The following is a 15,185-nucleotide window of genomic DNA, read 5'->3' on the forward strand; positions in this document are numbered from 1 at the left end:
CACACATGATTGTGAGTTCTTCTGTAGAAAAAAATGAAAAAATTACAATTAGTAAATGCTAAAGATATTCTTTCAAAAGGGAGGCATTACCAAGTTTGAAAGAATGAAATTATGAAAAATTGGTGAGAAAACTTGATTTGTATCTATGGCATGCTTCTCCAGGTCTTTCACATTAATTTTAACAATTATTATAGTCTATGTTATCTTTTTAACATTTAAAAAATGCAATGGATAAGTGGGATAATGCCATGAATGTAAGGCCAGGCCAATTAAGTAGCTATGCTAGTAAATGGTGTCCATTTCTATTGTCTCATTTTTTTACAGGGAGCAATCCCTCCCATATGGTTTGGGGCACCTGTAGAAATAGTCTGCATCAGCTGCACTGCATCTCTTTAAGTGCATTTATCGGCCAGTTGTGCTTTCCATAGTTGGCTGGTGGGAGAAGCAGAAAAGGCAGAGGGTGAATGGCAATGTGATCAGGGACTGACAAATTAGTTTATTACCAGTCTAAATTCACTTTTGCACGCATTCACTCAGACGTGGTTTTCTGAATTAATCTGCAACTGTACAGGCCAGAATGTAGCTTTGAAAGTTATCACTGGACTGACCTGAAAAGCATGGCTTCAGAGCTGAAGCTCTGAAGATAGCACATTAGACCTGAATGGCTTATTTACACATATAGCACCCATCAATGCCACTGGAGCCATGTTTGAATGCCCACCTGCTGCTTCTACTGCTTTGGTGCTGTTTCATTTTGACAGCCACAGATTTCTATTTAACAGTATTTTATCCAATGCAATATTTTAACTAATTCTACTAAGAGAGTTGAATTGGCTAGTAACAGGATATGCATTTGATACATAAAGCAATAGTGTTGAAAGGAAGGGCTACATATGCACTTGTGAATCAACTATAAGTAACATGGCTTGGATGTATCCAATTGTTTCTGGTTTTCCCCTCAGTCACCTGAGTCACACTCCATCCATTCAAGAGGATCCCCTGACCTGCATAAGAAGCTTTTTGAGGGGGGTATAAAAGAGTTACAGGCATGAGGAGGAATTACAGAGTCACCTTCTGGCAACCGATTTCCATCAGTGCTTCTCTGGCTCCAAGCCCATAATTTCACATACAGAACAAGTGTGGGCAACTTTGGAGGCTTGGGGCGAGCAATTTCTGCCCCCAGGATCCATCACAAGCAGAATCTGGGAAGCCTCAGAAGAGCGTAATTGTACAATAAAAGAATGTATGCGCTCACTGCTCACTTTGCTTTAAAGTGAAAATGCTTCCTTTAAAAAAACTCCTGCTGTGCTCTGCCAAAATTCGGCAGCAATTTGGTGGTGCCGTGGTGTTGTAGGACATCATCTTGCAGGCAACATGTCGCCCACACCGGATATAGGACAGTGGGGAAACACTACAATATAACATAAGTAAAATGAGAATTATGATTTTATGATTTTCTTCTTTTTTCACTGTCTGTATGTTGGTTTCATACTGATTTGTGTGTGTTTGTGTCTGATTTAACCCAAATCCTACTACTAGTCATTCTAGAGAAAGTTTTATAATAATGGGTAATCTCTCTTTCAGAAAAGCTTAGTCACCATTACGTTTTTAAAAATTAATGTCAGGGACCCTATAACCTGATTTGAAAACAAGAGATTTAAGGGTAATTTAAATGCATGGTTCTTCTTTGTATAATCATCCTATCAGGTAATGCTCATATAAAATTATTATACTTATTCCAGACTGGAAGCTAATATTATTTGGCAACTTCAATGGGAGAATAAATATGTTGCCTGGCATAGAATTTGTATAAATAAAAACAATGTGTTTTTACAATTAGGTTTTATTATAGTTAAATCAGAGTGCTTTATTTTTATTGAGTTATTTATACATATATATATATCCTTTAAAAAAACCTTGATTGAATGAAATCTCAGGTTAAAGCAGTCAACATTCGTATTCTCTTAAAATCGTAAGGATATATGGATTTTGTTAATCTGTTTCACTTTTGTGGGCTTTCAGATATATTTTGTTTCATGTCTGCCCTATGACAAGAACAGGAGAATGTTGTTCTGTTTGTGCTATGTCACATTAACCAATTTGCACAGAGTGGTCAAACAATGACAAAAATGGGGGGAAAGTGCAAATTCCCCCTCCCCCAATCAAGTCAACATTTTCATTCTTTCAAAAGCTGCCCTGAGGCTTCGGCGAATGGGGCGGCATAAAAATGTCTTAATTAATTAATTAATAAAAACTATAGCAGGGCCTTTTATGCTTTGGTATGATTAAATTTGCTCACAGTTTCCATCATATCTGTGCAACTCTGTGAAAGCTGGTCCATTGTGGAATCTTGTGGCTCAGATCCATATACAGTGGTACCTTGGCTCACGAACGCCTCAGTTCATGACCAAATCGGGTCATGAACAGAAATTTCAGAAAAATGTTGCCTCAGGTTGCAAACTCCACATCGGGTGACAATTGTGATTGCTCCCATCTTCTCTGGGGGGAGATGGCCATGATCATGCTCGGGGGGGGGGGGGGGGGCCGTGATTGCAGTCACGGTTGTGCAGGGAAGACGGGCATGATCGCAGTTGTGCTTGGGGGGGAGGTGGCTGCAATAGTGCTTCGGGGGGCACAATCTTTGTTGTTCTTTGTTACTTAGTTGTTCTCTATCATTTTGTTTCAATTTTTTCGGATTGAAAATGGTTACAGAACAGATTAACTTTATTTACATTGAACCTTATAGGGAAATTTGACTTGGCTCACAACCAATTTGGGTTGTGACCAGAGTTGTGGAATGGATTAAGTTCTTGGGCCAAGGTACCAGTGTAAGGCCAAGCTCATTTAAACTCATTGCAGATTTCTCCAGCTTCCCACTAAATCCATGACTCTCAATCAAACACATAACTTGAAATCAAACATTATGGCTTATAAACTAGGAAGTGAACAGGTACTGTGTGTGCTGATGCACACACATTCTCTGTTTTACATGAGCAGGTAAACTAACCTGGACAGGATAACTTTGTGTGATGTCCAAATCAGGAGTATAGTTAAGTGCAACCAAACAAAGATTCATAAACTTGGATTTCATTAGTAAACTTAGCCATAATCCCAGGTTTGGACAACCAGGTCACCACCAATGGGTGACCTCAGACAAATGCCTGTCTCAACACGTCATCGGCCCGACCCATGAACGTGGACACACTCTGGACCTGGTTTTCTCGACGGGGCAGGAAGAGGATGACCTGAGGGTGAGGAACTTATGTTTGACTCCCCTGTCATGGTCAGATCACCTCCTGGTGAGGTTTGTGCTCGAGAGTGGCCTCTCCCTCTATAAGAGTGCGGACCCGATTGTATGGGCCCGCCCCCGGAGCCGGATGGATCCGGATGGATTCCTGAAGGCCCTGGGGGAGTTTCCGGCTGACAAGACTGGTGCTCCTGTCGAGGCTCTGGTCGAACTGTGGAATGGAGAGATGACCAGGGCTGTGGACATGATCGCTCCCAAGCGTCCTCTCCCACCGGGCAGAGTCCGCTCTTCCCCTTGGTATACACCTGAATTGTGGGCGATGAAGCGGGTTGGGAGACAACTAGAGCGTAGGTGGAGGAAATCACGGGATGAATCTGATCGAACACACCTGAGAGCCCACTATCGGGCCTATGCTGTGGCTGTGAAGGCGGCGAAAAAGAAGTTTTTTTCCGCTTCCATTGCCTCCTCACAATGCCGTCCGGCAGAGCTTTTTCGAGTGGTACAAGGCCTGGTTCGCCCGGGTCTAAGGAAGATCCGATGCCACCCTCAAAGGCCCGCTGTGACGACTCTGCCAGGCATTTCAGGGAGAAAATCGCTCAGATTCGTCATGAGTGGGACTCCACTAATGAATCAGAAGTCTCTGGGGAGACGCCAATGCTACCGTCTGGTCCAAAATTATTGGAGGAATTTCAATTATTGCGGCCCGATGATGTGGACAAGGTGCTTGGACGAGTACGTCCCACCACTTGCCTATTGGATCCTTGCCCGTCTTGGTTAATAAATAACTCCAAGCACGGGATTGGGACCTGGATCTTGGAAGTGGTTAACGCTTCTCTGAGGGAGGGTCGAGTGCCTGCCCCTTTAAAGGAGGCGGTAATACGACCGGTCCTGAAGAAAGCGTCACTGGATCCAGAGATGGCCACTAACTATAGACCTGTGGCCAACATCCCGTTTCTGGGCAAGGTGTTGGGGCGAGTGGTGGCGGGACAACTCCAAGCACTCTTGGATGAAACTGATTATCTGGATCCTTTTCAGTCCGGCTTCAGACCCGGGTACAGTACTGAATCTGCCTTGGTCGCCCTGTACGATGACCTGTGCAGGGAGAAGGACAGGGGGAGTGCATCCCTGTTGGTTCTTCTGGACCTCTCGGCGGCTTTCGATACCATCAACCATGGTATCCTTCTGGATAGGCTAGCGGGACTGGGGGTCGGAGGCACTGCTTTGCAGTGGTTCCGCTCCTATCTCAATGGTCGATTCCAGAAGGTAGTGCTGGGGGACTATGTCTCTGTGCCATGGCAGCTATGCCATGGAGTACCACAGGGCTCCATTCTATCCTCTTTGCTATTTAGCGTCTATATGAAACCGCTTTCATATAGGACAATAGGACACATACTGAACTTCACAATGATGTGAGAAAGTTGGATATATAGACCCTGTTATCTAAAATAAATAGTCATTTAATTTTAGAGCTCATTCATTATTTTTTTATGCAAGCTGTTCTGAGATCCTGATTGGATAGAAGATGGGATATAAATATTTTAAATAAATACAGTTTTGTCGGGTAACTAGCAGATCTTGCTTGTGGATGCTTAATATTTAACTTGTTCTTCATAGTATCCTTGTATGCATAGAGAGAGAGAGTAAAGTGGAAAGCATTAATTTCACAAGTTCTTGCCTCTCTCTAAACAGATATAAATAATATAATGTACAAAAGATACCTATAGTGAAAGTCTTAAAGTATTGCTTATTATTCTCCAAGGTGATATAACATTTCTGTTTAATTACCAATGAAGCTGCTTTGTGATAGCCACCAGTTAGTATTCTTGCTTATTCAAGAATCATAGGGACTAGAGATTGGAAACTTGAACCGTTACATGTCTACTCAGAAGTCAGTTCCATTGTTTTCAGTGAAACTTATTCCTAGGCATTGCAGACTAAAGCTGCACTGTACAATTATGATTTAAATAGATCTGCTCCTTGGTGTAAAAGAGTGATTAAAATTACCTTATTTTAATCATTGAACTAGTCTGAGACAATTCTAAACTTTTTTTTTCTGGAATATAGGGCCACATTACAACTATTGCATCAGAAAAAGTTTGAAAATGGAGCTTAGGAAAACCTTTTAAAGCATTAGGAAAATACCCGTAAAACCTGTTTGGCAGTGTTATCAACTTTTAGGATTGGGCCAAAACAAACCAAGTTTGACCTTTACAGTAATCTTTGTGTCTGCATGGTTTGTTGATGGCAGAGACAGAAATATGAAGATTCAAAGCTACGTAGTGTGTAATTGTGTTCAAGAGGTCAAATCTGTTCATTGCTCTTACACTTGTGCAGGTTATATACCATGAAAGAGCTCTACATGGATTCATGTATACCTTTCACTGGAGGGTGTACTAGCTATTGGAGAATAGTTGCTCTTGCTCAATTCACCAAGTTATATGGAATAATTAAAGGTTATGTCTTGAACCATTTTGCTTAACTATTTTCTACTTGATTTTTTAAAAAGTTCTTTAAAAGTCCTGAATTGCTAGTTGTGGAAACAGTATTGTATTTAACTTGTGACATGCATACACAAACACTGTGAAGTGAAGCCAGGCTTCTATTTTGTCCTACTTAACAAAATAATGGTTAAGAAAGAAAATACACATTTCAAAATATATATGTTTCTTTCTTTACCTCCTTCCTCCCTTTCCTTGCAGAAGCAAAGCAAGGTATCATCACCTTTGATATGTAACATCTTACATTATAATGTAAGATGCATCAGAAACTTAAATCCAAATTTCAAACGTAAATTTAACCAAAATGTCAATCTTGATTCAAGGTTCCAAGGAAATATTCCATAGATGTTCCAGTTTCGTAGGTACCTTGGCATTTCTCTCAAGAATTTTTTGATGACAGTTTTGGCCCTAACACTGTAACTCAGAGGTGGTAACAACTGCCATAAAGATCTGAACCAATGCCTAATGCTATTTTTACTTTGACTTTTTGCCTTTAACAGTGGTCAAATGGCCTGGGAAGCTCATAAGTACAAATGACAGTTAAAGGCAGCTGTCCACTGTTTGATTCCCAATCACCAAATTCAGACATGCTCTTTGGAAACTCTTCATTGTCTATATGGAATTTATATTATAGATATTACTCTGCTTTGCTTTAAATCTTGATGGTTTATATTTAACAAACTTGCTTAACAGTTAACAACTGAAATGTTTAATGAAAGTATTAATGTATATAAGAGGGCATTAACAAAGATTAAGTCAAATAAACTTCTATTAGTTTTATGAGTGCAGAACTGGGACTCAGACGATCTGGGTTCTAGTCCCTGCTCAGCCATAGTACCAAATGGAGACTTTGGGCCAGTCACAGACACTCAGCCCAACCTACCTCATAGGGTTGTTGTTTGTGGGGATAAGATTGAGAACAGGAGGAGGAGAATGAAATAAACCACTTTCAGATCTTTGTGAGAAAAAAGGCAGGATATAAATCTAATAAATAATGGTAATAATCATGTATGTTTCATCTTCATTGAACTTGTACCTTTACCATGTAATGAAGAACAGTTTGTTCTTTTTGACCATGCTTCAGATTAGTGGTGCTAATTGGCGCCAGTGACAATATTGCTTATTTGGATGGGCACATCTGTTTATAAGGAGCAGTACTAGCTGTCAACGCTCTTTATTTCACAAGTTAGCATACTGTCAATGCCAGGATGCAAAAAAGAAAAGAAAAGGTTGAAATTGCTTTGTAAACAGAGATGCAACTATGCATGTTTTTTCCCTTATGTGTAAATAGGAATAAAGAATGTTTAACTGATACATTGTACAATGTATACAACAAGTGATTGGCTTTTAATTGTTATAGATTATGCTTCTATGTAACATGCAGTCATAGAGTAGACAGAGAAAAAAATTAAGCTAAACACCCAGAGCATTTTTCTTGGATCACATTTGATCAGCATTAACCTACAATTGCTTATATTCCTGGGCTTCCATTTGCATATTAATTGGTTTGTCACATATTTCCACTTTCAGATGCAGATCTGGCACAGTTCTTGCTTTTATCATTTTAAAGGTGTATTTGGAAATACTCAGACAGAACATGAAAAGTATTGAACGGCTGACTTGCTCTTAGGTTTTTCTGCCCAAACCATTTTTCTACCATGCTGTACAGAGTTGGCCTTATGGGAAGGCATGGTTAGCTACGTGTCAGGAGCCACAGCTCAGCAGGGAACACTGATAAAAGCCACCTGGACTTGCTCCTCCACTTTACCGCTCTTGCTCTGGCCCAGAGAATGATGATGGCAAGAAGGAAGAGAGATACAGCCCCCTGCCTACTTGCTTGCTGGTTCGCTACCTGCCCAGCAAGTGAACAGTAGCAATGATAAGAAAAAGGATGAGGAACAACAGCAGCTGGTGACCGTGCAGGGAGAAGGTAGACTCAGTGACAGAAGCAGCTCTGAGAGTGTCTTGCCTGGGAGCTCCCCCACCACACAAGCTGGCATTGATGCTCTGTGTTACTTACCCAGGTACATCCTCCTGCCACCACAACACACTCTGCCTTTCAACTCTTAGGTTTCAAAGTTAAGTGAAATCAGCTAGGAGGTTCAGAAAAATTGTGCCGATTAACACAAAATGTGTGGTATAAGCATATTCTGATAAACTGTTAATTTACATAGTTTGCTTATTTCTCCTAACTTAGAAAATTGAACAGGACTTTCACTGGTATGTCCGTAAGACAATTTTGTTACCAGGGCTTTTGGGACTGTGGTGGGAGCAGACAGTTCCACATTTCAAATATTGATTTTTTTCCTACTGCACACTGAGAGGTTTTTATTCCCCATTTTACGTTAGGTAAAATAATTGGTACAGGACTTGTAAAGCCCCTGTACAAGTCAAACTTTAGCGTTCCCCTCCACTCAACCTATTAACCTTTTGTATTTCATTACCCTAATCAAAATATTGTTGTGCTGACATTGTAAAATCCATCCCACCAATGTTTCTCATATTGTAAGGTAAAGAAGCACTGCCTTTAACACTAACTGCTTTTGAGAACCTTTTGAGAAGATTCAATGGAGTTGGTGAAGAAAAAGTTCAAAAGCCCTACTACACACTCAAAAGCCTTCTGGAATGTACTCCTGGATTCTTATGTTCAACACTAACACATCAGTCTTGTAACAGTCAGGTCATGGTGCATTAGGTCCTAAGATCAGGCCACCAGGGCCTCAGACTGAGCTGAAACGCAAGGAAGTCTCTCGCACCATTATAAAAGCTTTGAAAAGTCCTTACCCCATGGATCTTGATATTTTATGCATAGGAGGGAAAGATTAAAGGTGCCTGAAGGAGTTATTGTGAAGTTTCTTTTGTAAATTCTGCCTTGCTTCATTATCCGATAGAAAGGATCATCTTCTATTCTGACAAAAGGGATTTCAAAAATAATCACGCATAGAATAGTTGCTTACCGGTGGTGTGCTGAAAATGTAGAATGATGAACCCTTCAGTGCCAGGAACTTGAATTTATAGAGCTGTGGGAAGTCTGCTCCCTGGAGCCTCTCATTCACCCACCCGATATGTATCACCTGCAGAATGAAATCTCTGAAAATTAATTTCAACTCAGTCTACCAGCAGTATCATATAATAATAAGCATCATTCATCCTCAGCATCGCTTTCATAACTGAAAGAAGAAAACACAATCTTTCCGTCTTAAACTTGCAGGCTGTCTAAACTCTCTATTAAAGAAAACTCCCTGTATGTGCATTGTTCATCTCTGGGTCCCTAAAGCCAAGTGCTGAAAGTAATTGCAGCACAGCAGCTGAGCAGTATGTAACAGAAACACTCATTTTAAGACATGTGCATGGCCTGTAGCCATGAGATCTGCGTAAAGTGTAACAGCAGAATGAATTTGGGGGGGCATGTTCATATGCAATGGCTATGAATTCTGGGAGATGCCATAGGAGAGTGGTGGAGCACATGCTTTGCACGCAGAAGATCCTGGTTATACTCTCCAAACTGTAGGACTGGAAAAGACTTCTGAACAAAACCATGGGTAACTGCTACCAGAAAAAGAAGCCAGGGCTGGGCTAGAGGCCTCCATGGCTTGGCTCAGTGTTAAGTCAGCTTCCTATCTTTATATGCCACTTGTTTCTTTATACAGGTAAATTTTAATGCTGCTTACTTAAACATGTTTATATTTCATGCAGAATTATTTGTTTGGGGCAACTGCTTTGACATTCTGAATTATAACATTCACATTTTAAAATGAGATAATAAGAAATATCCAACATATAACATGTCCTGCTTTGTACCCAGTGTAGGCTCATAACCAGTCCTGCTCATAGGAGGAAAGGGGGTCACCAGAGGTGGAGTCAAGGACAACTATTTTGCTACACAATCTCACAAGCTTTTTTATACAAGCCTTTTGTTATTACGTTCAACCTCTCCCCTCCCAGAAACTTCTCCAGAGTAACAAAACACAGAAAGCAATTTGTGGTAGAGCCTGCATAGTGAAATCAAAAGCAAAGGGATAGGAAGAAACCCATTTCACATACAGGCAAACTGAGGAAGCAGACAATTAGGGTCAATGACTGCAACTGAGAATGAGAAAGTTTGGGTTAAATAATCACAGCATCTAAATACACAGGATAAACAGAGAGCTGGCTTTTTAAAAAGTGAGTTAGGAAAACACCCCAATTTATCCAGAGTATGTAACAGTGCAGAGAAAAGCATGAGAGAGTAAGAGGTGAGAAAGTAAGAAACCTATTTCACACAAAGGCAAGTCAAGTTAGCAGACAATTAGTGTAATACTTGCAAGAGTGAGTTTTGGTTCTAAAATCACAAGGGGGTTTTGCTTTGTTTTGAAGTTTGGTCTAGTAAATAGGAGGAATTTAGCCAGGAATGTTTGGCATTAATTTATACCACCAAAAGGAAAGGGGAAAAAAAGGGATTTTAAAGACCAAGTTTATAATGTGACTTAGATGCCTGATACAAATGGATTCCAATCATGGTCTTTAATGTAATTCATTGGTTAAAGCAAATACATGGAGGCCAAAGCAGTCCCAAATTTGCAAACAGTTCAACAACTGATCTCTGGTAATGTTGTGCAGAGTAATAACAGAAAACAATTTCTAGCAGAGCTTTCTTTCATGGACCACTTGGCACACAAAAGGAATTTATCAATGCCAATGTGCATCAGAATAAGAATAGGAGGAAGTTATCGGATCAGTTTAAATTGAAGAGGATTTATATTAAGTATATAATCTGTTCATCACACACATAAACACACACACACAAACACGATAATCGATCAGTTTGCAAATCACACACAGGTGAAACACAAATACATTTTTGCACAACACAGTAGTAGAGATTTAAATACATTCCCTAAACCCTATTTCTTCAGTCACATCTCCATAGGAATATTTTTCAATGAATTGGACTCTGGTAGGAATAGTATTTTTTTAATTGTGCAAAGAAAAATGACCCACCACTGCAGGAAAATTATCCCCTACCAGCCCAGAAATGATAAATGGAAATGAGCATCCACCAGAGCAAGACAATGTTTGTTTATTTATTTCATTTTTATACTGTCCAGTAGCTTAAGCTCTCTGGGTGGTTAATGAAAGTTAAAAACAACAAAAACAAAGACATAAAACAACAGGACAACAAACCATAAAACCACAGCACTTGCAACCAAATCAGCCAGAGGTATAGCAGTGCTACTGATAACATGTAGTACTAAAAACCAATGTTAAAAAGTTAACTATTACAATCTTCAGCAAATAAAAAGGTTTTCACCTGACATGAAAAAGAATACAGAATAGGCACCACTTTGGGGAGCTCATTCCGTAACAAACACAACTGAAAAGGTCATTCTTCTAGTAGTCACCCTTCTTACATCCTTTGGGGGGGGGGGTGGAAAGGGACCTTGAAGATGACCAGGTAGTAGTAGCTTATGGGACAAGGCGTTCCTTTAGATAACCTGGCTCCAGGCCATTTAGGGCTCTGAATATTAATACTAGCAGTTAGAATGGGCCCAAACTTGGGCCCAACTGGCAGCCAATGCAGTTGGAAGAGGCCTGGCATGATATGTTCTCATAAGCCAGTATCCATTAGAAATTAAAAAAAAGTGTGAGGAAGGTGGGGAGGAGGAGGAGGAGAAGCAAGACTGTATCAGTATGGTTGTGATATCGATGAAACTGCCTGCCTGTCCCTCCCCACCTCCCCTCCCAAGTGATGGTCAGCTGTTCCATCCTCAAGAGTGAGCAAGTTAGCAAATGTTGCTGCCCCTGTGCTCACATTGTGCCTATGCAGACTCAGCCGCAGCACTGGCCAGGCATGCAACAGGGAATAAAACAAACAAAACAAAATATGCCCCTTTTCTTTTTTCCGAATTCATTCCAGTGCTAGTGTATTGCACACACTCATCAAAATGGTGCCACCACTGCCAGACAAGAGTCCTGGTCAAGCTGGGAGCTGGAGGTACTGCTTTGCTTCGGGATTATGGCCGTGCAGCATGGTAATTATGCTATGGAGTACCACAGGGTTCCATATCATCCCCCCTGCAATATCTACATGAAACCTCTGGCAGAAGTCATCTGAATGGTCTGGGCAGAGCAGTCACCAGCAAGCGGATGACACCTGCTCTACCTCTCCTTCTCATCTAATCCAGGTGAGGCAGTGACAGTTCTGAATGAGTGCCTGGTCATTTATCAGGATGAGAGCTGATAAATTGAGGCTTTACTCTTGATAGGCGGATCATCCGTCCAGCTGAGTGATACTCGGCCTGCTCTGGATGGGGTTGCACTCCCTCTAAGGGAACAGGGCGCATAGTCTGGGAGTGCTCCTCGACCCAGAGCTATCCTTGGAATCTCAGGTGGCTGCTGTGGCAAGGAGCACTTTCCACCAGCTTCAGTTGGTCCATCAACTATGTCCTTACCTGGACTGGCAGAGCCTAGCAACGGTAATCCATGCCCTGGTAACCTCCCACTTGGACTACTGCAACATGCTGCATCTGGGTCTACCCTTGAAAATGGTCCAGGCACTTCAACTGGTACAGAATAGAGCAGCTAGGCTGTTAACTAGTACTGGCAGACAAAATCATGTAACACCAGTCCTTTATCATCCTCTTTGGTTATTGAGTAAAGTCTAGGTCTGATTTAAAGTGTTAATGTTGATGTATAAAGCCCTAATGGTTTAGGGCCTGGATATCTGAAGGAATGTCTGCTTCCATATAAATCTAACCAGACCTTAAGATCATCTGCCAAGGTCCTTATCAAACCTATAATAACAACAAAAATATAACCCATTATTTCAGTCATGAATTAAATGCATGCACATTGTGAGACAAGCTTGATTTGATCAATGTAATGTTGGATAATTAAAATATAACCCTTGTTATTCAAACAAGGCACATATACTTTGTCAGCAAATTTCCTTTTGATATGGGGAGGCATTGAATTTGCTCTGAGGTTCTCTCCCGGGAAAAGAGCACCTTTCCCCTGTGGAAGGGACTCTGATCCAGTGGAAGTCTCTAGTAAAGGAAGGGGGCAGAAGTGATTTTAATGTGTTTCCACAGTTCTGCCCTATACACTCTTCCAAAGGCTCCTCCAGCTCTCTGGAGACTATCTATCTATCCCTCCCTTCCCACCTTTTATCTGCTTTTGAGTATATAATTACAGAATAGCACTGCACATCTTTGTTGGACCTACGTATCAGCATGTATTTATAAAATTGCACTACAAATCTTTTTGACTAAACAAAATAATGTATTACCCTAATTGTGCTTAAGTGACATTTTTACATAGGAATAGCTCCCCCACTTTTTAAACAACATGGTGAAAAGGACTTAAAAATAAGGTAAACATTAAAATAAAATATGTCTTTCATTTTTAAGCGCACTTTATTTAGGAGATTTTAAGTAACACCACAATAAATATAGCAAGGCAAACTGCTGAGCATAAAAATGGAGATGAAATAGGCTGGTAGGGTTGCAAGTTCATGCAACTGAAATGGGAAGAATGACTTTAGTGGTAGCAGGACCTGCCTTTAAGTAAGTAACTAATGACTTGCTATTGAGCATCTCATTACAATAAAAAAATAAGAAGGCAAAAAAAGTTGTTGCTTCAAACATCTTGGGTTGTTTGTTTGGCCTATTTATTCAAATACAAAGGAGCACTTGGTGACAGCAATTATATACAAAGGTGGAAAATCTAAGGAAAGTAAAACTAGCCGATTTTGCCTCTCTGGAATGTTGCATGTCTCCTATGAATAAATGACAACCAAAGCTGGTGAGTGTTGCCAGGTTAAGAGTCTAAAGTTCTAAAAAAAGAAAGCATTCTAATTATATAATGGGCTATTTTAAGTCCTTCAAAAACAACTGATTTAATTGGATCCTAGGACACAGATTTAAGGACTAAATTATTAATGCCACTGCTGCTAAATTTCTGGAGCTATGCAACTAATTGCACACAATGCATTATGTTGATTTAATGTTATCAGTGGTCCTTCCACAAATATTCATTTGCCTTATCCATCAAAAGATGTTACATATACACTCCAACCTGTCAACAGGACATCAACAGGACTGGTGCCAAGCACAGCTGTTCGTTGTTCAAGGGCCCTATCTCCCATCCCCTTCCAGAGGGAACAGCGAGCAGTGGTAAAAAAGGCAGGGGCACCAAGAAAGAGTCCAGCAGCCTTCTCCATTTTACCTCTGTCCAGATGCACTGAAAAGGCACTCACTCCTTGCTGACTTTGCAAGAGCCTGTCTTATTGGATTCTGAAGAGGGGACCAAGGAAGAGGTGGGGGTGGGGAGCCTTTGAAGCTCCATCAAGACCATTGCCTGCAGTTTTCCAGGTCAACCATGAAAGCTGAAAAGTTTTAGAAGAAATAGGAGTGGACCCAGGAGAGGCTGAGGAGCTGTTGCCTTGATCAGTCCCCAACCCTGTGATGAGGTGCCAGGAGTGACGAGCAACCCAATTAGAGGACTTGCATAGTTCTTGCCAGCTGGCTCTCTACCAGCAGGAGCCTCTGTGAGAGTGGAGCCCACAGCGGGGGAGTTTTCAGTTTAGGCTCAACGTAGTTTACATGAGTAGAGGCTTATTGTTAGCTTGCTAGAGAGCTTTTAGAGTTGCATTATCTTGTTAGCTGTAAAGTGCCAAGATCTGCATCGTGAAGAATGGTTTGGTGCCTGGGAAAGAAAGGAAGAGTCTGGCTCAAGACACACTGTGGGGGCATTAAAATGGCAAGCACAACAGCAGAGCTTGTCAACAAGGTCAGGGTTTTTGCTGCTCCTGACTCAAGGGAAGAGCTGGGGAGGCAAGAGATTCAAGGGAGGCAAGAGAGCCAAGCTCTTGCTGGCCTCACTTTCACTGTCCAGGGGGTGCGCTTGGCCAGTTCCTCAGGCTGCACTGTTGTTACTACCACCACTGACAGTGGAAGAAAGGGCTGTGCAGTGGAGGCTGGTGACTCCTATTTCAGTACAGCTCTCTATCCGTTGCAGGTGCTCCATGGTGAGGAAACAATTAGGGGAACGACGTTCATCACCATGGACAGATGAGGCCAATATTTTGGGCTGTTTTTTTCATGTTTACCATTTGTAGAGCATATAAGATGACCCCACATTTTTGCTTCTCTACTTTTGGTTTATGCCAGTATATACAGGTATTTGTCATCTGGAAGCTTCCAGACAGACAATTGTGCAGGCAACACTTTGTTTCCCAGCGGCTGCTGGTGTGGAAAGGTACACAAACCCGGTGATGGTGAGCACAAGACTTGGGACTGGACATGCAGCTGCATGTGAGGCTTGCAAAGTGATTCAGGACAAGCTTTCCTGGAGCAGGAAACATTCCCCTTCCCGGCAGCCGACCCAAGGTGAGGGACCAGGCAGTAGGTTGCTCGTGTGGCCTGAGATACAGAAGACAAACGGTGGTAAGGGAATTTTTT

The 15,185-nt window shown here is 41.4% G+C and overlaps 1 protein-coding gene across 1 annotated transcript in view; it reads right to left on the reverse strand.

The window, feature by feature from the left end:
- The window catches only part of SNTG2 (syntrophin gamma 2), a 240,384-nt gene that overhangs the window by 44,054 nt on the left and 181,145 nt on the right, over positions 1-15,185 (reverse strand). Inside the window, exon 12 of the mRNA XM_044419194.1 lies at positions 8,703-8,819. Coding sequence (XP_044275129.1) covers positions 8,703-8,819 — 117 coding nt within the window. The remainder of the gene's footprint in view (positions 1-8,702; positions 8,820-15,185) is intronic.

This window comes from Varanus komodoensis, unplaced genomic scaffold (genome assembly GCF_004798865.1).
Source record: "Varanus komodoensis strain SLA01 unplaced genomic scaffold, ASM479886v1 scaffold10, whole genome shotgun sequence".
NCBI classification, from domain to species: Eukaryota; Metazoa; Chordata; class Lepidosauria; order Squamata; family Varanidae; genus Varanus; species Varanus komodoensis.